Below are 21843 nucleotides of genomic sequence, written 5' to 3'. Positions count from 1 at the left end.
AGGTGTATGCATGACGCCATCATCCCCAAGATCTTGCTCACAGTCCTCACTGTCTGAGCTTGCCCCTTCTGGTAGTGAAGTTTCTCCTTCAGTAGGCTGAGGGTTCTCTTTTCGCTGGGTAACACCCTGCATTGGACGGTGTCGATCTGGGCTCTCAGGAAGATCTTCACTTTCTCTGGTTCCATCGAGCATTTGCCCCAGTGTATGGAGAACCCCAGGCTTGCTAGCGTTCTTGTCACTTGTTCTGCATGATCTTTGCATGTCTTGTAAGAGCTTGCCTTTACGAGCCAGTCGTCGAGGTAGGGTTACACGTGTATACCCCTCCTTCTTAGATGTGCGGCCACCGCCGCGAGGCATTTGGTGAACACCCTTGGTGCGGACTTTAGTCCGAAAGCCAGGGTCGTGAATTGGTAGTGATCCTTGTTCACTGTGAATCTTAGCATGTGCTTGTGCTGCCTGTTCATGGGGATGTGCAGGTACGCATCTTTGAGGTCTATGGTGGACAAGAAGCTCCCGGCCTTTATCTGTGGGATGACCTCTTGTAGGGACGTCATTTTGAATTTTTGAGTTTTGACGTATTTGTTTAGGAACCGTAGGTCCAGGATGGGTCTTAGACTTTCGTCCACTTTTGGCACCAGGAAGTAGTTTGAGTACACTCCCTTGTTCCATTCTTTGAAAGGAACTCGTTCGATGGCCGCTTTGAGGAGGAGTTCTTGAGCTTCCTCTTGCAGTAATTTCAGCTCTCTTCCCGAGTGCTCTCTTTTCTTTGGTTTTCTGTTTGGTGGTCTCTTTTCCAACTCTATGCAGTATCCGAACTGCATAATGTTGAGTATCCACTTGTCTGTTGTTATTTTTTGCCACTCCTGGAGAAAAAATCTCAATCTTCCTCCTACCGGCGTCACATGTTCCTTTGTGTCTTGTCCGTGTAGCCCTCTCCTCTTTGTTTTCCCGTGCTCATCCCCCGGAGGGTTCGAGTGGGAGAGCAGCTTCTTCCGTGTGAAGTCACTTAGAGGGGGGTTGTTCACCGCCTCTCCTTTTCTGGCCCCGTCCATTTCCTCTTGACCGAAAGGACTGGCCCCTGCTCTGGTAGTTCCAGCTTTGCCTCTGCTGGCCCTGGTGGCTTTGGTTGTCACTCTGTTGCCCCTGGTGGAAACTCTGGTGTGAATCTCCTCGCTGACTTCCACCTCTGCCGTTCGGACTCCGTGTTGGAGTGCCCCTCCTCATCCCCCTGAATTGCAGGGCCCCCATGGACCTTGCCGTCTCGTTGTCCTTCTTCAGTTGGGTGAGCTTTTCATCAACTGGGGCTCCGAACAGTGTTTCACCGTTGAAAGGTGTGTTCAGGATTTTGTTCTGCACCTCAGCCTTGAAGCCTGAGATCCTGAGCCAGGCTTGCCTTCTCTCTGTGATGCCTATAGCCATCAGTCTGCTGGATGTTTCTGCCCCATCCAAGGCTGTCTTCAGGCACGAGTTAGCGATGCTTTTCCCCTCTTCCACAAGGTGTGATGCCCTTTCACGGTATTGTTCCGGGAGGTGCTTGAGCAATTGGCCCATCTCATCCCAATGCTGGTATTGATGTCTATTCAGGAGGGCGTTGGAGTTCGCCATCCGCCAGTGCGTTGCGGCGTTCCTCTCAATTTTCCTGCCAGTTAGATCCATCCTCCTGCTTTCCTTGTCAGGTGGAGTTCCAGATGTTGTTGGGACGTTTGCCCTTTTCCTGGCCGTTGCAGCAATTATTGAATCTGCTGTGACGGATCCCTTGATGTAAGCTGGGTCCTGGGAGGAGAATTTGTATTTCTTCTCCGTCCTCGGCGTTACTGATCTGCATGTAGCCGGGTCCTTGAAGGCTTCCTTCCCCTGGTCTGTGATACTCTTGAGCATGGGCAAGAACTGGCTTCTTGTCTGTATGGGGAGCAATGTCTCGAGCAGGAAGTCTGCTTTTGGCTTCTCCTCTTCCAGCTTTACTCCATAAGCTGCTGCCGCCTTCCTGACCACCTCATTGTATGCCCCAATGTCATCCGGTGGCGAAGGCCTCGAGGGGTATGTTTCCACAGCCTCCTCCGGGTTTTCGGCCTCGATGTCCTGCCATTCCTGGTCTTGGGCCGTCGAGGAACCTGAGCCGTAGCTTGACTGCTGTTCCCCGTAATCCCCTTCTGTGTAGTAGAGGTCTTCTTCCTCTTCGTGCTCCGAGGGTTCCGGAGTTTTTGGCGTCTCTTCGACGTCGAACTCCTCGAGCTCCTGTACCTCAGCGACGGCCGGTGCCGGCTTCGAGGGGATCTTGTAACTTCTCATCTTTTCATCGAAGTCTTTCTTTCGCTGAAGGATGTTCTCCATTTCGGCCTCGAGCCTTCTTTTCTTTCTCTGCATCTCTGCGGCCTGATCGTCGTCGAGCGTCTCGGCTGCTCTTTTCGGCGGCGTCGTCGACGTCGAAACTTTCTTCGGCTCCTTTTCCTTCGAAGTCGAAGGCCCTTTTTCGGGGGCTTGCTTCGATGACCTTTGCTTTTCGCTGGTCTTCGGCCTCCGGGAGTCCTTCTCGGAGGATCCCCTGGGCTCTTTTTCGGAGGATGCAGCTTCGGACGTCGAGTTTTTCGGCGCCGGTGCTCCTTTCGAGGCTCTGGGCTCAGACTTTCGAGAGTCTGCCTCTGGCTTTCGAGACCCTGTGGGTGTTTTCGGGGTCGTAGACTCTCCTACCTTGTCAGGCGTTTTCTTATCGGTCTCTGCGACCGTGAAGTCATCTGGGCCTTCGGCGATGTTGTCCTCGTCGTCGGTGGAGAGGCCCAATTCATAAAGCGTCGGGCTTGGCCCTTGCCCTGCATCGTGTGGTGAGCTGTCCTCTGTCTCTCTCGAACTCGGAGTGTCTTCGGCTTGAAGACGGAGCAGGCGTTGCAGTCTCTGCTCTCGTGGTCAATTGGCAGGCAGAGGTTGCAGACCAGGTGCTGGTCTTTCTGTGCGAAGTGTGGTGGCAGTTCTTGCAGAATTTAAAGGGTGTCTTGTACATCCCTGCGCTCAGGGGGCCCCCTGTGTGCGCATTCCTCCAAGGACGTCGAAGATTTCGAAGTTCTCTCCTTTCTTTGTCGTCTCTTCTCTGATGGTCCTCTTCTCCCGATCTTCTCAGGTCTTCACCGTTGAAGAGTTGCTGTATTTCCTCCTTTTCTCCTCCAAAACTTCTGGAGCTTCACGCGACGATCCAGACCCAACGGCGGAAAAAAGAATCTGAAGATGGCGCCCAAGGGTGGTAGCTTCCGCCGGAAGCACGCCGACGTCACCGAAGGTACACCAAATGGTGGGACGTCGACGCCCACCTGGGCTACGACAAAAAAAAAAAAAAAAGACTACGATTCCGGACCCAACCACCAGATTGCGGAATATGCACAGCATAGTGAATCCAGAAAGAATCACGCTGCAAAAGGACATTCTTCCAGCCGCGGTCTTGCGGATACGTAGGACAGTGGCCAAGGCCAGATGAGCATAGGTCTCTGGTGGCTGCATGAAATGAGAGGTGGTGATTGAGGTACACAGGTCCAACGTCGATGTATGGCTTTGTAGGTAGATGTGAGGAGCTTGAAGGTGATTCTTTTGTTGACTGGGAGCCAGTGGAGATCTCTCAGGTGTCTGGTGATGTCGCTGTGGCTGGGAATATTGAGGATGAGTCTGGCGAAGGCTGATGAAGTAGAGGAGGAGAAGAAGAGTGAACCTCTTCCCCGACTTCAAAGAAGCAGGATGGGTCAGTGGAGGGTGTCAGGCTCTCACCTACACTGACCCCAGAACAACAGAGAGACTGCCACCAGTTGTTGGGGCAGTTTGCTTCTCTCTTCTCCCTTACCCCAGGACTCACTACATAGTGCACCCATGTTATTGATACTGAGGCCAGTATGTCTGTGAAGAGTAAAATCTACAGGCTGTCTGATAAGGGGAGTGCCAGCATTAAGGAGGAGGTATCGAAGATGGTGGAGTTAGGGTTTTTTGAGCCCTTAAGCAGTCCTTGGTCCAGCCCAGTTGTGTTGGTCCCAAAGAATGCACCTCCAGAACTTGGGTTCTGTGTGGATTACCGGGGACTCAATGCGGTCACCAAGACTAATGCACACACCATCCCCAGAACTGAGGAGCTTGTAGATTGGTTGGAAGCTGCAAAGTTCCTCAGCATGTTTGATTGCCCCCTTGGATGGCTTTGACAGACAGAGGGGGCCAATGAGAGGTGTGCGTTAAATACCCCAGAAGGGCACTTCCAGTTCTGGGTAATCCCCTTTGGGATGAAGAATGCCCTTGCCACCTTGAAGAGGTTGGTCAATCAGGTCCAAGGATGGTTGGAAAACTTCAGTGCTGCCTATCCGGACAAGAATATGGTCTTCAGTTCTAGCTGGGAGGAAAACCTGTGCCACCTTACGGAAGTGCTTCAGGCTCTGCAGAGGGCAGGCCTGACTATCAAGGCCACTAAGTTACATATAGGGCAGGGTTCAGTGGCCTACTTGGGTTATCAAGTGGAAGGAGGCAAAGTGCAGCCCCCCTGGCCCAAGACTGAAACCCCCACCTCCAAGACCCAGAAGACGGCAAGATCCTTCTTAGACTTCACTAGCTACTACAGAAGATTTGTCAAGGAGTATGGCACCAATGTTGCAACCTTGAAAGAACTGACTTCCAAAAAGCGGCCCAGAAAAGGTGATCTAGATGGAGGCATACCAGAATGCTTTTGACACCCTGAAGGAAGCTGTGTGCACAGCACCCGTGCTCAAGGGTCCTGATTTCTCTGAGGAATTAATTGTAAAGACAGACACCTCAGAGCATGGCGTAGGGGCTGTGCTCTCATAGCTGAACGAAAATGGCCTGGATCAACCTGTAGTATTTATTAGTCAGAGCTTACTTCCCTGGGAACAGAGGAGGAGCTTAACAGAGAGGGAAGCCTTTGCAGAGGTCTGGGCACTGAAGAAGTTTACACAATACTTGTTTGGTGCTCGCTTCAGAGTTCAGACAGACCACAGACCCCTCAGATGATTAATGCAAATGGGCCTCAGCTTGCTGCCTCAAGCCCTCTAGAGGGTAGCACTCTTTCTGCACTTGCAGAATTCCTTCCTGGTGGGCCCACGCTCAACGTGCCAACCAGCAAGCTCAGGCAGGTCACCCAGGGTGGTAAATTCTTCTCCAGTCGGCTCAGGAGAATCCTCCTCAGGTGCCCAGTCAGCCTGGACTGGAGGAACTTCTGGGGCTAGTTTTCCATGCCCCTTGCCTTTACTCTTCTTGGAAGATGTTTGGGCCATTGTTCTCCATGCCACTGGAATCAAGCTATCCTAGCTGAAGAGGGGTGAAACCCCGAAACTGGTCCTAGGATAATTGTTTCCAGTCCATGGAGGACCTGGCTTGGAAGTTCGGGCTGGACTGTTCCCCTGAGGCACAGGGTCAAGACTGATTTGCATACGGCTGGGTTCAAACTGGAATGGCATGGTGAGCAAAAAAATGATGGAATTAGGCCCAGATCTCTGTACTGAGGTGAATATATGACATTGTTCAGCATTCTGTCCATCAATTTTTGTTTTTGCATTTGTCACCCTGAGTGGTACGGGTATGCCCAGACATGGGTCCCGTGCTCTCCATACCACTGGAATCAAGCTATCCCAGCTGAAGGGAGGTGAAACCCCAAAACCGGTCCTAGGATGCTGGTTTCCAGTCCAGGGAGGCCTGGCTTGGCAGTTCTGGCTGGACTGTTCCCATGAGGCACAGGGTCAAGACTGATTTGCATATGGCTGGGTTCAAACTGGAATGACATGGTGAGCAAAAAAACAATGGATTTAGGCCCAAATCTCTGTACTGGGGTGAATGTATGACATTGTTCTGCATTCTGTCCATCAACTGTTGTTTTTGCATGGGCCATTGACCCAGGCACCCTCGACTCCCCTCCCAGGCAGCCAGGGACCATTCAGGCAATCCCCACATCTCCAAGTGTGACCTGAGCTGTACGGTGAAAGACCAACCTAAGGCTGACAAGTTTAAAAGTCGTACTGTGGCGGTTCTGAAGCACATCTGTGAGAAAATTCTGCAGGTCTGCCCCCCAGACCACAGATGGGCTGGCAGAGCACCTTTAAAGCCACTGCAAAGGGTCCAGCACAAGGGTGGTCCCATTTGGGGGGGTAGGATATACTGCAGGGTCCTGGTGCTGGGTTCGAGGTGGTTGGAGCCTTCCTTTTCTGTCCCTGAGGCTATGATCAGGAGGCTAGTCAATTAGCCCTTGGAATCACTTTGGTGGCACTGGGTTCAAGATGCAGTTCCAGTCCTTCTCACTCAGGGAGCTGGGCAGCAGACCAGCCAGGCAACAGGGTACCAGTCCTTCTTGTAGAGCAGCACAGCAGTCCATCTGGGTCTTCCATGGTTCCAGAGGTGTATTGAAGAGTAGGGTCTGAGGATCCATTATTTATACCTGGCGCCCAGTCTGAAGCAGGAAAAGTTTCTAGAGGCTCCCAACCCCAGGGGTGCTTGGAATTTCTCCCCGCCCTGGCCCCAGCTTGTCTGCGGTCATAAAAGACTAGTGTTAAACCCTTTGATAGTGTTCTCAGGCAGTGCTTTTGTAATGTCCAATTGTGGTAGGTGACAGCTCCTCCCAGTCATAAATTCAGAGATGACCCATCCTGCCAACACCTAATCCCCTGGGCCTCACTGTCTGGGAGCAATACACAAAGACCAACAGCCAACTTCACCTATTTAGGTGACACAGGATACAGGCTGAAGGCACCAAATGGTTAGGACAAGAAAATGTCAACTTTCCAAAAGTGGCATTTTCAGAATTGTGACTTACAATCTGACTTTACCATTAAAGAAGGTTTTAAATTAAAATTCTTTATGCACCAAACTCGACAGTCCTACTTGCTCCCACTTATTAAATGTAATAAAGTAACTCAATGTTATCCTATAGGAGAGGTAGGCCTTGCAGTAGTGAAATACAAATTGAAGAGTTTTTCACTACCAGGACATGTAAAAGTTAAGAGTACATGTCCAACTTCTTAAAAACACTGCATCCTGCCCTATGGGCTGTTTAGGGCCTACAATAAGAGTGATGTATGTACATTTAAAAGGAAGGTTTAGGCCGGGAAAAAGATTTATTTTGTCAGGTCGAAATGGCAGTTTAAAACTGCGCACACAGGCTCCAATGTTAGGCCCGAGACACGTCTTTAAAGGCTAAGAAGTGGGTGGCACAATCAGTGCTGTAGGCTATCCAACTTCACCGGAGAAGCACGATCAGGACGTCAGTACGGGCCAGGGCGACTGATGGAGAAGAACGTTTGAATTTTCGGCAAGCGAGCCAAAATTTGAATGCTAACAAGCCCCTCTGAGATGTGTAACACTCCAAAGCGAGTTGAAGTCTTTGATATTTGCATAAGCCCAAGAACGGAAAGGACAATCATCTAGAAAAAAGTGCCCCGGTGACTAAATTAGCCGCTTTGATACGGTGGGACATCCTAAGTTGAAACCAGACACTCCAAAATTAAATGGAAATTGCCTTATCCACAGACTGAACACTTTAAAAAATAAGGATTTAAAATAAACCCGCAAGAGTAGCCAATTCAGGAGTATTGCAGACCAAATCCAGTCCAGAGGCCCTGAGGAGAACCCCAAAACTAAGATGGGGCTCTAAACGCGTCGGTGTCCATTAATGTTGGGTTAACATAATCACTATACATTTATTCACTGAGCGACCAAGTCAAAATCAATTGCCCTTGTTGTTTAGTAATGTATACCCAGTAGCCAACAACCTTTCGATTTGATACACAAAAGTAGGTTGGTATAATTAAATACTAGGTGTTGTATTCAAAAGTGACTAGATTAAACCTTAATGTATTTCCATTTATGTTCTATGTATATATTGAATGTATTTTTATTTATGTTGGATGTATATAATGTCTATTTAGTACATGAAAATTACTGTGAAGGTGGTGTGTTCTATGGTTAGACATGCTTTACAAATGAAATAAATCATTTAAAAAAGTTTAAAAGAGAAGCTAATAAATGCTCACGAACATTCGAATAAGCGAATGATCTAGTCTGGTAAATTCATTTCAGCACTTGAAAAGTGACAGTTGGGTTCTCTCCTTGTTACTTAGTAGCCCCACTAATATTTAATTTACCATCCCTGGGTACATGCAGTAACAGTTTCCTAGCAGCTTACAAGTAAATTAAATGTGCCAATCGGGTAAGCCAATTTTACCATGTTTAAAGGAGAAAGCACAGGCACTTTATCACTGGTTAGCAGTGGATTAGTGTGCAGAGTAATAAAGCCAGCAAAAACAGGAGGAATGGAGGCAAAACGTTGGGGCAAATCCAACCCATGGATGTCAGGTCCAACAGCCCTCATGAAGAATTTACGGAAAGACTTTCTTTTTACTTTTAGGAAGATCAGAAAACATTTTAATAGATCCTCACATGCTTCTGTTTTTACAGCCCAGAAGGGCTGTCGTACTGGCATATATGTCTGGCCTACACCAGCCACACTGCACATTGTTCGACCCAAAGCATCATGTGTTTTGATTTCTCTATCAGGTGGCATTTTTACTTTAAGAGCTGAATGGTGAAGTTTGCTTACAGCAGGAACTATGACCAAATCTAGTTTGAGTGTCAAATGAACAAGTTACTTACCTTCGGTAACGCTTTTTCTGGTAGATACAGTATCTGCCTGTGGATTCCTCACCTTGTAAATATCCCCAGGGCAGCAGCCAATCGGAAACTTTTGTAGCTCTCCACGCCGGCGAGGTCATGGACGACGTCACAGAGGGTACGACTCCGCTCGCGACCCCACTGACGTCACTGGATCCATAATAGGGCCTCGTCGGCGTGATGACGTCAGTTCCGCCCTTTTTTTCCATGCCCCCGAGGCACACGGACGGACCGACATAAACAGTAATAGTATACATAGTACACAGTATGCAAAACAACACACATAGTGTGCAAACAATGCAATATGCATGAATATATAAAACATCCATTAAAAAACATTCAAATAAACACATAGCAGGTATAGAAGAGTGGACAACGGGGAGGCGGGTGGGTCAGTGAGGAATCCACAGGCAGATACTGTATCTACCAGAAAAAGCGTTACCGAAGGTAAGTAACTTGTTCTTCTGATAGATACATCTGCCAGTGGATTCCTCACCTTGTGAATAGAATCCCACAGCAGTCCCCACTCCCGGAGAAGGGTGTCCACCCTGCTATACCAAGGAATCCTGGAGGACAGAGCGCGCAAAGTGGCCGTCCCTCCTCACCTCGGAATCTAAGCAGTAATGCTTCGCGAAAGTGTGGAGGGAGGCCCAAATATCCTCTACAGGTACACCTCTAGCCAAAGCAGATGTTGACGACTTTGCTCTAGTAGAATGAGCCCTTATACCCTCTGGAGGTTCCTTACCAGCCAGGGCATAGCAGATCTTTATACACAGGATGATCCATCTCGATAGCGTGCGCTTGTGCACCGCTTTCCCCTTCTTGCAACCAGCAAATCCAACAAAAAGCTGGTCGTCCACACGATAGTCTTTAGTCCTATCGAGGTAGAAACTCACCGCCCTCTTAGGGTCCAGGCGGTGAAGCCGCTCCTCCTCCTTGGAAGGGTGAGGGGGAGGATAAAAGGTAGGAAGTGTAATGGACTGCCCCAGATGGAATGGAGTTACCACCTTAGGCAGAAAAGCAGCCCTGGTCCTAAGAACCATTCTCTCAGCATGAATGGTTAGGAACAGGGGTTTCGAACTAAGAGCTTGAAGCTGCTGTTGCTGCTGTCGAGGCTGTCCTTTCGGACGAAAGGACGACTTTCCAAATCCTCTATACCTTCTGAAAGATCCTCTAGATTGAGTCTGTAAGCCAAGAGATCTTGCTGTGTGGCCTTGCAATCTTTGAATCTCTCAAGAGCGGCATCCGCCTTCTTACCAAAGAGTCCTGTTCCATCGAATGGTAAGTCCAATAGAGTAGCCTGCACATCAGAAGAAAAGTCTGAAGACTTCAACCAAGCCCCCCTTCTCGTAGCTACTGCAGAGTCCATTATCCTTGCCACTGAGTCAGCTGTATCTAGGCCGCTCTGGATGACTTGACGAGCTGCAGCCTGGGTGTCATCCAAAACCTCTTGAAAGATTTTCTTATCTTCATCAGGCAGTTTTGGCAGCAACTGCTTAGAAGAATCCATCAAGGCATGGATATATCTTCCCATCAAGCAAGTAGCATTTGTAGATTTCAACGCCATGCTTGCAGATGAGAAAACCTTTTTGGCAGACTGGTCAATGCGCTTTGAATCTCTGTCAGCCGGAACTTGAGGAAAAGCCCCTGAAGACTTCCTTGAACAAGCCGCCTGAACTACTAGGCTCTCAGGCGAAGGATGAGCCGACAGAAACTCTGGATCTTCAGGTGCCACCCTATACCTCCGTGCCACAGTCCTGGAGACCGCAGGAGGAGATAAAGGTTTCTTCCAAACCTCCAACACTAGCTCCAAAATTGCCTCATTAAATGGTAAAAGAGGTTCAGACACAGATGAGGGAGAATGCAACACTTCAGTTAGAAGATTGGATTTAAACTCCGTGGTAGGCAGAGTAATGTCCAGTAACTCCGCAGCTTTTCTGACCACCATTTGATAGGGTGCTGCATCCTTAGAGGGAGCATCCGGGCCAGGAGAAAAATCCCACTCATGTGAGACATCAAGGCCACTTGCGTCCTTTAATTCAGCAAAATAGTCCTCAGCTTCAGGAAGTTCACCTTCCTCCAACTCATGCCGATAGCGTTCCTCCTCTACAGGCCTCTGGGCTTCCCTCCTGGATCGGATCCTGGGGGCTGGAGTCGAAGGCTCCACAACCGACTCCGTCGGCCTCGGGATCGGCGTCAAACGCGGATCCGATGGCGCCACAGACTCCAACCGAGGACGACCAGACGGCGCCGGAGAAACTCGATACGGCGCCGGAGATTCTCGATACGGTGTCGGGGCTCTCGGCGCTGGAAAGTTCCAGGACGGCATCGCTGGCACAAAGGGCATAAACGGCGCCTGGGCATAAGTCTGGGGAACACCCAAATTAAATGCAAAATGACCCATGGGACCCGCAGGTGCACCAGATGGGTACATAGCCCTCGCAAAGGCTCCATACATTGCGTTAAGGTAATGTGATGGGTCCTGACCTGGAGCCGGGAATGGAGGATAATTACACGGCGTCGTCCCTGAAGCCGGTGCTCCTGGAGTCGGGCCAGCCGGCGCCGATAAAGGAACCTCCTCAGGCTGCTCCTGATCCTCATGCTCTGGCTCAACCTCATCAAAATTCGGAGAGTGAACCGAATCCGAGGGAGCCGGCATCGGAGATCGAGAGACTTCAAAATCAGAAGTTACAACCTTCACAGGTGAAGCTGGATTCGAAGGCAAAGGACCAACGTCATCTCTGTGACGCCGAGGAGAAGATGACTTCGGCGCCGATTCTTTATCAGAGTGGCGCCTCGAAGAATGCTTCTTCTTCTTATGCCTCTTCGACTTCGAATGTCCCGAAGCCGACTTCGAACCTGACCTGGATTCAGATCGAGACCTCGACCTCGATCTTGATCTTGATTTTCTTTTACTCGCCTTCTTTTCTTTTTTCTTCATCTTGGCCATAAACAATTTTGCCTCCCTTTCTTTCAATGTCTTCGGGTTCATCTTCCTACAGCACGCACATTCTTCGACGTCGTGATCGGAAGACAAGCACCAAACGCAGTCCTGATGCGGGTCAGTAATAGACATTTGCTTACCGCACTCCCTACAGGGCTTGAAACCGGACTTTCTTCCCGACATTTTCAGAAAGGAAACAAGAAGAACGGATGAGAATACTAGGAATTACAAAGTAACTACGGAGAGTCCCAAAAAACCGTTGGCGTCGACGGCGCGGAAAAAAGGGAACTGACGTCATCATGCCGACGAGGCCCTATTATGGATCCAGTGACGTCAGCGGGGTCGCGAGAGGAGTCGTACCCTCTGTGACGTCGTCCATGACCTTGCCGGCGTGGAGATCTACAAAAGTTTCCGATTGCCTGCTGCGCAGGGGGTATTCACGAGGTGAGGAATCCACTGGCAGATGTATCTATCATAAATTTATATGATTTTCAAAAACCTCTGAGCCACCATGCTTAAAGCTGGAGTTCAATATTGAAACGTCTCTATGATTATGGAAACTGATGTCTGAGAAGCTTCTATTGGAATGTTTGATTTGGCAGCACCTCTCAACAGTACCTCCTTGTGGGTAGAAATGTCAACTACAATGATGTAATTTCAGTTGTCATAAGTAATTTTATGAGAATATAAGTAGCGCATGACATGCGCGTGAATTATGGTTTGTGACGATATTAGGTTTTTAAATAAAACATATCACTAACTGTGGGGTTATTTCACTGAATTTCAGGTGTTTTTTGTAAATAAATGTTGAGTTGTTTGAGGAGCTGTAAGAATAACTTAACCAGTCCCATTCCACATGAACAGGTTGTGCACTTGCAGACAGTAGACATTGAGATGCACTGCAACAATAACCCAAATCAGCCAAGTAGCGGTGTCGCGATATAGATCCAAGAGAGAGCCCACAGTAATCTACTTCATCAATATTTCCAGTCCATGAACACCAACAATATCTGTCCCGGTCATCTAGGTTGAAGAACGTGTGTAAATCACAATGATAGATTCCCAAAAAGGGTGATGATAACAAGGATAAGGCAAGAAAAAGGGCCAATGAGCCCCAATGAGCACTCTGATGGGTACTGGTGCTAATGTTGTCTGTTCATTTCACCTGGGTATTGGGCGTGGAGTAGATTACTGTGGGCCTTTCTTGGATCTATATCGCGATGCCTCTACTTGGTTGAATCTCTATTGTGACCATATTTGAGAAAGATTTAAAAAAAAATTAAAAACACACTTACCGGTCTACGGCCGGCCGCCGCCTTTCCTCCATCCTCTTCATCTTCTTCGAGTCCTGCAGCAGAAAGCACCCAGGCTCCCAGTCCCCCCAGTTTGAGCGCCGTTGTTCGGCACTCAGACTGGCAGTGGGAGCCTGGGCATGTTCTCCACCCAGGCTGTAACACAGGCTGGGTGGAGAACATGCAAAGTGCTCATGACAGGTTGGCCGGCCCAAGACAGCCAGCCAAACCGTAATTCGCACTTACAGAGGGCCCACCACTCCTCCCCCTGCAGTGCTCTGGCGTCACAGAGCCCAGCCCCACCCACACATAAGGAACTGAGCCACTGCACTATGAAACATAAAATGATAATAACGCTGCATTATCATTTTATTTTTTCCCTTTTGAACTGCTCAGAGAGCAATGGAGAGACGTTCCTCCACCTTAGCGAATGAGCCATTGCTGCTTGCAGAGGGATACTGGCCCTGGGTGCAGGTCTTGAGGTATGGACAGGTCGATGTTCAAACCACATCCCACCAACCTAATCTGCTTCCAACCCATGGCTATGTGCATTGTCCTCTAGAGTTGGGTTTGGACTAGTACCAGGCCACTTTGTCAGTCCTTGTCCCACCCATACAATATTTATAGATTGTCTCATACTATTATTTCTGATGGAGAAATGTAACATCTTTCACATTTTTTTAAATTTTGTGTTAGGCACTGGGTGTTGAACAAGCTCTTTCTTCTGTTATGATTCCTATTCAAATAGGCAGAGCAAACCAAGTAAAGTCTGGAGCATTATCTATGGTACTACTGTAATGCAACTCAATATATTTGGGATTTCTATTTACCAACTTCAGAATTTTCTTATAATAATGCAAACCATAGCGTCACCAATGATTCACCTTTCATTTGCATGGAAGTATTTCATCCATGAGTTTTTTAGTCTTCTCCTCATATTGAGTCTTATGTTCTAGGTGCCACTATTTTTTTTAAATCACATTCAAAAACATAGGTAACTTGTTTCTGAAGGTTTACACCATTCTAAGGTCAAAATCAAGAAATATGCTGATAACTCATAAACAAATTCTTCACTGTTCCTGGAGAAAAGGTCTAAATGTCTTCTCTCTTCTGCTTCATACATATGCAGATAAATGTTAAGAAAATGTTTTGGGTCCATTTGTAATAAAACATCAGATGAGTCCTATGGCGGTGAGCTTGAAGTTGCCTCGCATGTGAGACACTCATTCTGTCTTTCATTTATCCAAACTGACACCTAATGTTGCTGATCAATATCATTGGTTTGTGTCCGACTTCTATCAGTCATGGTATATGGGCAACCAAAATTGTCAGAGTTTTCAAGGTTGTCTTCAATGTCTGGTGCAATGGAAAGATCATCCTTCTAATCTGCATGCTTAGAAAGATGTTTCTTCAGTTCATATTCCTTTTTTTAGTTTGCAGAATTGTTTAAAGGCACCACAATAAGCCCGGAGCATCGGAGGGGCGCATGCAGTTACTTGTGTGGTGAGAGGTTACCAGAGAACATACACAAACAGAAGACAGAGTGGCCCTAATACTTCTAGGCAGCTTGCTGCTAGTTGCTGCGCACAGCACATGGATACATGTTCTTGGTGCCTAGACCACACAGTCACTTCTGTCCTCACTGTCACCCAGAGGGGTATTCTGCAAGTCACGTTGAGCATCAGGCATGAAGAGCAGCGCGCAGAGAGGGGAAGTCGACGCTGGGAGAAAGATGTCAATCTGGGAATCTTAGTGTGTCAAACCGGGGGGATGAGATTCAGGAAAGGGGTGTTGACAACCCTTATAAACTGCCCTTTCCAAGATGGGGGTCTGTCCTTAGAATGCTATCAGAGGTTACCAATCCAAGATAAAGTACATACTTTTTCTATTATATAATTTCTTGTATGAATCATTTCTAAGAATTAGTTTCCAAGTGATGGGTGCATCGCAACACATTTGTCCCTTGTTTTCTGTTGTATTCTTCACCCCTTAGCTACTATTTTTGATCCTGATTTTTTTCATAGCAGTTGGAACTTCTACTGGATTTACTTTTGGATAACCTTATTTGATCCTTTCTGCCTTTCCCGGATGCCTGGAAGAGTTTAGTACCTTGTTGTTAAATTTAGATTTAATCTTCATCTTCAATCAAGAGGTACTAAGGTGCCAAGAAGGTTTTTGTACCCTTATTGGCATTTTTCCCTCCTAATGGGCACCCTCGTAAGGAGGCACCTAACAACTTCCATATGTACTATTCAGAGCAGGGTAGCACATGGTTCCTGTAAGGTGTTGCGCTTTCCTCGAGCTATCAGGAAGGGGAATACTCAGGCCTTCTCAATGTGTAGTCCTTGAGAGATTAGGAAGGCCACAATTCTATCTTGACCCATTTGGAGGACTCAGAAGGTCACAGTTTTCAACCTCCCTTCACATTCGCCCAGAATATTCATCTAATCGCTAGCCTCACTCCATTGTATCTTTGGCACAATTATGATACCTTTGAATAGGTGACAGATTAGCTACCCAGAGGGAGTAGACCTGCTTGGTCTCAGAAACACCTCTGTGATCAGGTTGTAATGTGCCATACAATTGTTGTCAACTGGGGATTAATCTGTTTTTTATTAAGCATAACCTAGGCGAGGAGTTGTCTTGATAATAAAGGCTTTCATAATTAATGTTATTTAATACACACCCCTTGATTAGCATCTCTGTTGAAGTACTAATCATTACTTGGATGTGTGGCTGATTTCTAGTGCGGACAATGGCCAACTCATAAACCTAGACGGAAAAAGGTCTAACAGGGGTCTAACAGCCTTAGCCTGATTCCAACTTCCCAAGGGTAATGCAGGTAGTTTTTTCATGGACAGCAGAGCTAGGTTGCTTTGAGATAATAGCCAACAGTCAGGAATAATAAATTAAGTATTAATAATAAATGCAACGAAGGTCAATTATTTACCATGATTCTGAGTGTAATAAAGCATTTCCAACTAATGCAGGATATATTAACTAGTATGGTTCCTTCATACCTGTTTAAGGATGATTGCTTGCTTGTAGAACATTTGAGCAGTTTTGGTAGCCTGTTGTATTTTGGCAGGAATAACAAATCCAAGAGCTGAAAGCTGACGGACCTCACGCAGAAGAGTAACTAAGCGATCAGAGTAATGTATTTTCAAAGCTCCATCAGAATGGTCCAACTCCATAACGTTGCTACTAGCTTGTATGCTAAAATGACAAACAAATATACAACAAATGTGCTTTTAGTAATATTGTGGGAACATATTCTTAATATTAGTTTAATCTGATGGGATATGTTACTTTCATATGAAATACAAAATAAGATTGGATTAACAGGTGGGCTTTTGCAAACAGTTACTCTGTCAGTGCCAAAACTAGGATACTGTATTGCTTATGTTACGGCATACATCAGTTTGTACTAAGCTCTTCTATTCCTTGACAACTACAGTCATCATTCTGATTTCTTTTGTAACTCTGATTCAAGTGGAAAGAGGGACTTCAGCCTGAATCATAATTACAAAATTTACAGGAACACCATACCTAGCGTTCTGTTCCCCAAGCATTTTTCACCAGGAAAAACTTGGCAAAATATGCTGTTCAGGAGAAAGTGGAAGGGATACAGTGGCACCAGCAAGACCAATTATGATGGTAGGCCAGAGGGACGCTTGCGATGTAACATCTTAATTGCCCACGACTGTTCTGATGATGCTTCTGTATCAACTAATCAGAAACATAGGATCTTAATCTCCTCTGGTTTTTCATGCTGCATGATCTTCTGCTTACAGAGCTGGCACACTTCAACATTTGCCTGCATTGGGTGGTTGCTGGACTCCATCAAGGGGCGAAAAGCTTTCTGGAGCACGATGGGCCATGAGTAAGTGCTTTATTGTAAAAAAGAAGACCATCAGAAGAGGATCCCTCAACTCCCTAGTATAATCCTGCAGAGTGATCACAGCAACGTGAGAGAAATTCTCTGGTGCAATACATGAGAGTCAGCATGGCAAAAATAACAGACAAGTTCAGCCCTGTAATAAAACAACAAAGTCTGGAAAATGAGATAGCCTCCCCAATGCAATGGTACCTCTGAGTAAAGAACAAGTTACTTACCTTCACTAATGCACCATTTAATAGAGATAAGCCGCAGACTCCTTACCTTTGAATTTCCCTGGAGTCAGACTAGATTCAGAAGATATTTGCGTGAGCAGAACCCCTGCGTGCCGGTAAGTGGCATCGACCGGCTCCGCTTGATGACCGTCCTGGAAGCCAAGTCTGCGTCACCTATATAGGCATCAACTCGGCAGGCTGATGTCAGTTACTTTTCAAGACTTTCCACACCAGAGGCACGGAGCCATGAAGTGCACTGACACAGATGTGTCCAAACTAGGACCCTGAAAGCGATCAACCCTGACCCTAGAAACTTGTCTGCAGAACTTGGAATTTGGGTGGATTGGTACGGAATCTGCGGCTAGATCTGTTCTCTACCAAATGATGTGTTACCAAAGGTAAGTAACTTGTTAACCTGACAGAGACATCTAGCCGCTGATACCTTACCTTTGAATAGATACCCAAGTAATACCATGCCTGGTGGTAGGCTGCAGACAAATTCTTAACTTGAAAGTCCTGAAGGACTGAACAGACATAATGCCCATCCCTGCGGACCTGACTGTACGGGAAGTAATGTTTGGTGAATGTATGCAGGGACACCACGTTGCTACCTGGCTGGACTGGGGCTCCATGTTCTAAAGCAGTGGTAGCAGCTTTAGTCGTCGTGGAATGAGCCCTTAAGCCCTCAGGGGGCTGCCTCTTGGCCAGCGCGTAGCTGATTTTAATACAGACAACGACACAGCACAAAACAGTTTTGTTTCTGTACCACGAGACCGTTCTTCACTCCAACATACCCCATGAAGAGTTAGTCATCCACCCGGAACACTCATGTGCGGTGAAGGTAGAACAACATGCTCTTTTTGGGTCCATACAATGGACTTGCTCCTCTTCTTTTAAGGGATGTGGAGGAGCGTAGAAAGTGGGCAAGGTGATGGATTGGCCCACATGGAATGGTGTTACCACTTTCGGCAGAAAAGAGGTCCAAGTGCGAAGCACCAATTTACCTGAAAAACAGAAAGGAATGGAGGCTTGGATGGTAAAGCCTGGAGCTCACTCACCCTTGGAGCAGATGTTATTGCCACAAGAACGGCTGTCTGTATGGTGAGCAGCCAGAGGGGACAATTATGAAGAGGCTCGAAAGCAGTACACATTAAGAAAGCAAGAACCAAATTAAGGCCCCACTGAGGCATAATGAAAAGAGAGAGGGTAAACATATATACAAGACCTTTAAGAACCCTATTCACAATAAGGGACCTAAAAAAAATGGGTTGGTCAGGCAACCGCAAAAAAGCAGACAGAGCAGAAAGGTAACACTTAAGAGTACCCAGAGCAGAGCCCTGCTGGGCAGGGGTAAAAATAAAAAGGACATCAGAGAAGGACGCACAAAGAGAGTCAATAGACTTTCTGTACAATATAATACAAATGTGTTACTTACCTTCAGTACCGATATATCTGTAAGAGACATAGATTAGTTATGGATTCCTCACCTTAGTTATGGATGCCTCACCTTAGAATTACCCCCAGACGTCAGACTGGATCCAGAGATTTTTCTTCAGCAGTACCCCTGCGCGTCGATAGGTAGCGTTGGTCGACTTCGCGTTCGTCGTTGGCGTCGTGGTCGCCGGAATGACGTCATGGTATCTACTTAGACACCGCCCTCAGTGACGTGGACACCACTTCCGGTGTGAACTAGGCCACTCTGAGCCGATCTACGCAACCTACCAGCGTACAGGGGTATTGCTCACGCTAAAATCTTCCAGATCCAGTCTGATGCTAGGGAAATTCTGAGGTAAGTAATCTGCAGCTAGATGTCTCTATCAGATGATAAATGTTCGTCCTTGAGGGGTACTGCTCCAATGACTGAAACACTTTCGACAGGATTCAGCAGAACAAATGTTCAGGTACCAGGAAACAACTGTTGCAGAACTTTGTTCTTCCACCCTGTTGTATGGTATTAAACCTCATTGCCTCGCATTAGAGGCTAACGGTCAAATAGGAGTTGATGGTCCTTTCAATAGAGTGTCTTGCTTACTCATGGATCACCCTCATTAAGTGCCTGGTTTCCAAACATCTGAACTTCTATTTTCATTCTTCTTCTACAAAATAATGTATTATGTGTACTATAGTATTGGGTCATTACTGTTATGCATAATTGGCAACAATTCCTTGTCGACACCACAGAATAAAAAAGACAGACGTGGCCTGGATGGCTGTTCACCCACCAGGACACGAAGATATAATGAGATTAGCCTGCTGCAAACACCTCCAGCATAGGCTTCCTAAGCTGAATATCGGAGGAAAAAAGTCAAACAGCTAGACAATATTAACAACATCAGCAAAGACAACAGGTGTGGCTTTAATGTGCAAATTCATGGAAACAGCATTGGAGCATGCCAGTATTTGTATCCATTAGCTCATTAAAAATATATATCTACTGGCTTAATCAAGCCTTGTTTGCATAATGCTGCAGATTATTCAAACCGAAAAAAAGCCAAAATGTAAAAGTATCACTAAATTGGCACTCAATCGGAATGTAGGATATATTTCTCAGGAAACACAACCATATATTTTTTGGGATTGTTTGCATTTTGAATAGGAGACCAGTGACCCACAAAGAAAAATCGAAGAATATGTAAATATTTGATAAGCTTGTAAATTTGCCTCATGAAAATCAAATTGGCTATTTGTGAGACCATTTTGCCCTATCCAAGGGAGTGTGGAGAGTGGCAACACAAAAAAAGACCTTCCTGATGAATAAAAGTGATTTCTCTGGTGTGCAAAGGCATCCTAGTAATAATTCATGAACTGAATTATCAATCAGCAATATCTCAATACCGGCATGCAAATGAGTGTGCAAAAAGGCCTCTGCAACCAATCGGCCTCACAAAATAATTTCTTAACTTCCCACTGAACTCTTTGCTGCACAAGTGCAGAGTAAAAGCCTGAATTGTGGGAAATCCTCATTTGGGGTTTGAGGTTCAGCTACTTCCTCCACAAATGCTGGAAATCTCAGCAAAACAATAGCAGAGCAAATCAGTTAAGGGGATTCAGGTCTACCTCGCTCTTGTGGCTCCAGGAACAGTAACACCCACTTTGCTTTAGGGTAGTTGCTGTGTTAATGGCATAATCACATTGAATTAAAAAAAAGGCACTGGGTAGAAAAGATTCATACTGGCCCACAAGTGAGACAGTGACACCAGCAATAGTGCTATACTGGTTACTTCACATCCCCTGCCTGCAAACACAGTGAGGTGCTTTAACCATACAGTGTACAATTGCATCACAGTGATCTTCCCAGAAGAAGCTGGTGTCAGACTCTGGCATGATACTAGACTGCACATGTGTTCACTAACTCTGTGCATATACTTAAAAACAAAGGTTTGGGAAGGTGTCTCAGCTAAGATGGCAAGTTGTAACTACATGCAAGGAGAGAGTCTACGGAGGCCGCTCTGCCAGGGCAACTGCTACTGGGGTGATAGGGTCGACTCATCTGCCTTTCATTCTCTCCCTTCCCAATCCTGACAGGCAAACGTTTGTCACTCACTGTGTCACTCCAACCACAGAATGGCTATCATGTGGGCTGATTAAAAATGTAAATGACACAGGCAGTAAAGCCAGTGACTTGAAGGGGATGTGACCCACTGTATGTAAATCAACTTTGGTCAGAAACAGAAAGTGAAAGACACTAAAACAAAGCAATGAAAGAAGGGGCACAACTCAATATTTCTTTATGTATTACAAGATTTTGTATGTATTATTATTGTTGGGAGCAAGAAGCTGGGAGACAGCTAATTCTGTCTCCAGGCCAGATCCAAACAGTTGGAGAAGAAGCAATGCTGCAGAAAATCACTGAGCATGAAAAAAGAAGGGAGAAGTCCACACTGACAAGGGGAAAATCTGAAAAAAGGTCATGGAATGAGGCTTGGCTGCATATAGCGTTCGCATACATGCATGGAAAAAGAAGCAGAGGGCTATGGCTGCAACAATTTTGGGAAATATCTTTCAGGTCCACTACTAGATGGCACGGTTCTCACAGACTGGGAAGCAGAAATGAGTGGGGAAGTAGGACTAAGCACAATTTACCCAGAACAGTAATCTTTTATTCTTAGCCTGTCAATTAAATGACCTCCCCATGGACTACTGTGCTCCATGTCTTCAGACTTCTAGCTCCTCTGTAAATGGTGAACAGCATGAATAATGCAAGGAAACCAGAACATGCATGAGTGTTAAATTGAGCACTGCCTCCTTTAATGTAAAGCCATTGGCCTTAGTAGTATCATTAAAGCGTGACTTAAGGGACCTGAAGGAATAAGAGAACAGGAACGTAACTTGTAAATATGAACATATTTTGATAGAGTTAAGCAACTTTCTTCAATTTTTATATTTACAGTAGGGAAGTGCCTTTTACTTTCTTACACACTCCGTACTGCTGTACAGCTCCAGGAGCCTCCGATCCTCTACCCCGCCTAAACTGAAACCCGCCACTGTCTGCTCAGCGACTGCACTACCAACAGCACCTCAGAGTGCAGTCTTACAGTGCTGTACTTTGCTTGCTGTCTGCCACTCATACTATTCGCAGTCTCCTCCTGCAGCTTGCTGTCTGAGCCAACACCTTCATAAGTAAATCGACATGGGAGGCTTTTCTACTGAATTGAAAGGGTTCGGTGTATCAGGAAGACTGTTGGTTCTCCTGGAAACTTGATTGTAGTATTGCCTGAAGAGCAATCTTGGCATCCTTGACTGCAAACTATAAGAATTGAAAATAGGGAAGGGATTGATGTCTGGGTTTGCTGCAACATGTTGAAAGGCACAACACTTTGAGTTTCTATGTAGTTAGAAATTTCTAATTATTCATGACAAATG

General features: G+C 46.4%; 1 protein-coding gene across 2 annotated transcripts in view; it reads right to left on the bottom strand.

The window, feature by feature from the left end:
• Positions 1–21843, bottom strand: part of DYNC2H1 (dynein cytoplasmic 2 heavy chain 1) — a 1763151-nt gene that overhangs the window by 1598362 nt on the left and 142946 nt on the right. For both annotated transcript variants that reach the window (XM_078657019.1, XM_078657020.1), the window contains exon 12: positions 15888–16083. In XM_078657019.1, the coding sequence (XP_078513145.1) occupies positions 15888–16083 (196 nt within the window). The remainder of the gene's footprint in view (positions 1–15887; positions 16084–21843) is intronic.

This window comes from Lissotriton helveticus, chromosome 8 (genome assembly GCF_964261635.1).
Source record: "Lissotriton helveticus chromosome 8, aLisHel1.1, whole genome shotgun sequence".
Classification (NCBI taxonomy): Eukaryota; Metazoa; Chordata; class Amphibia; order Caudata; family Salamandridae; genus Lissotriton; species Lissotriton helveticus.
The sequence above is the reverse complement of the archived record's forward strand: the minus strand, read 5'-3'. Positions and strand labels throughout refer to the sequence as shown.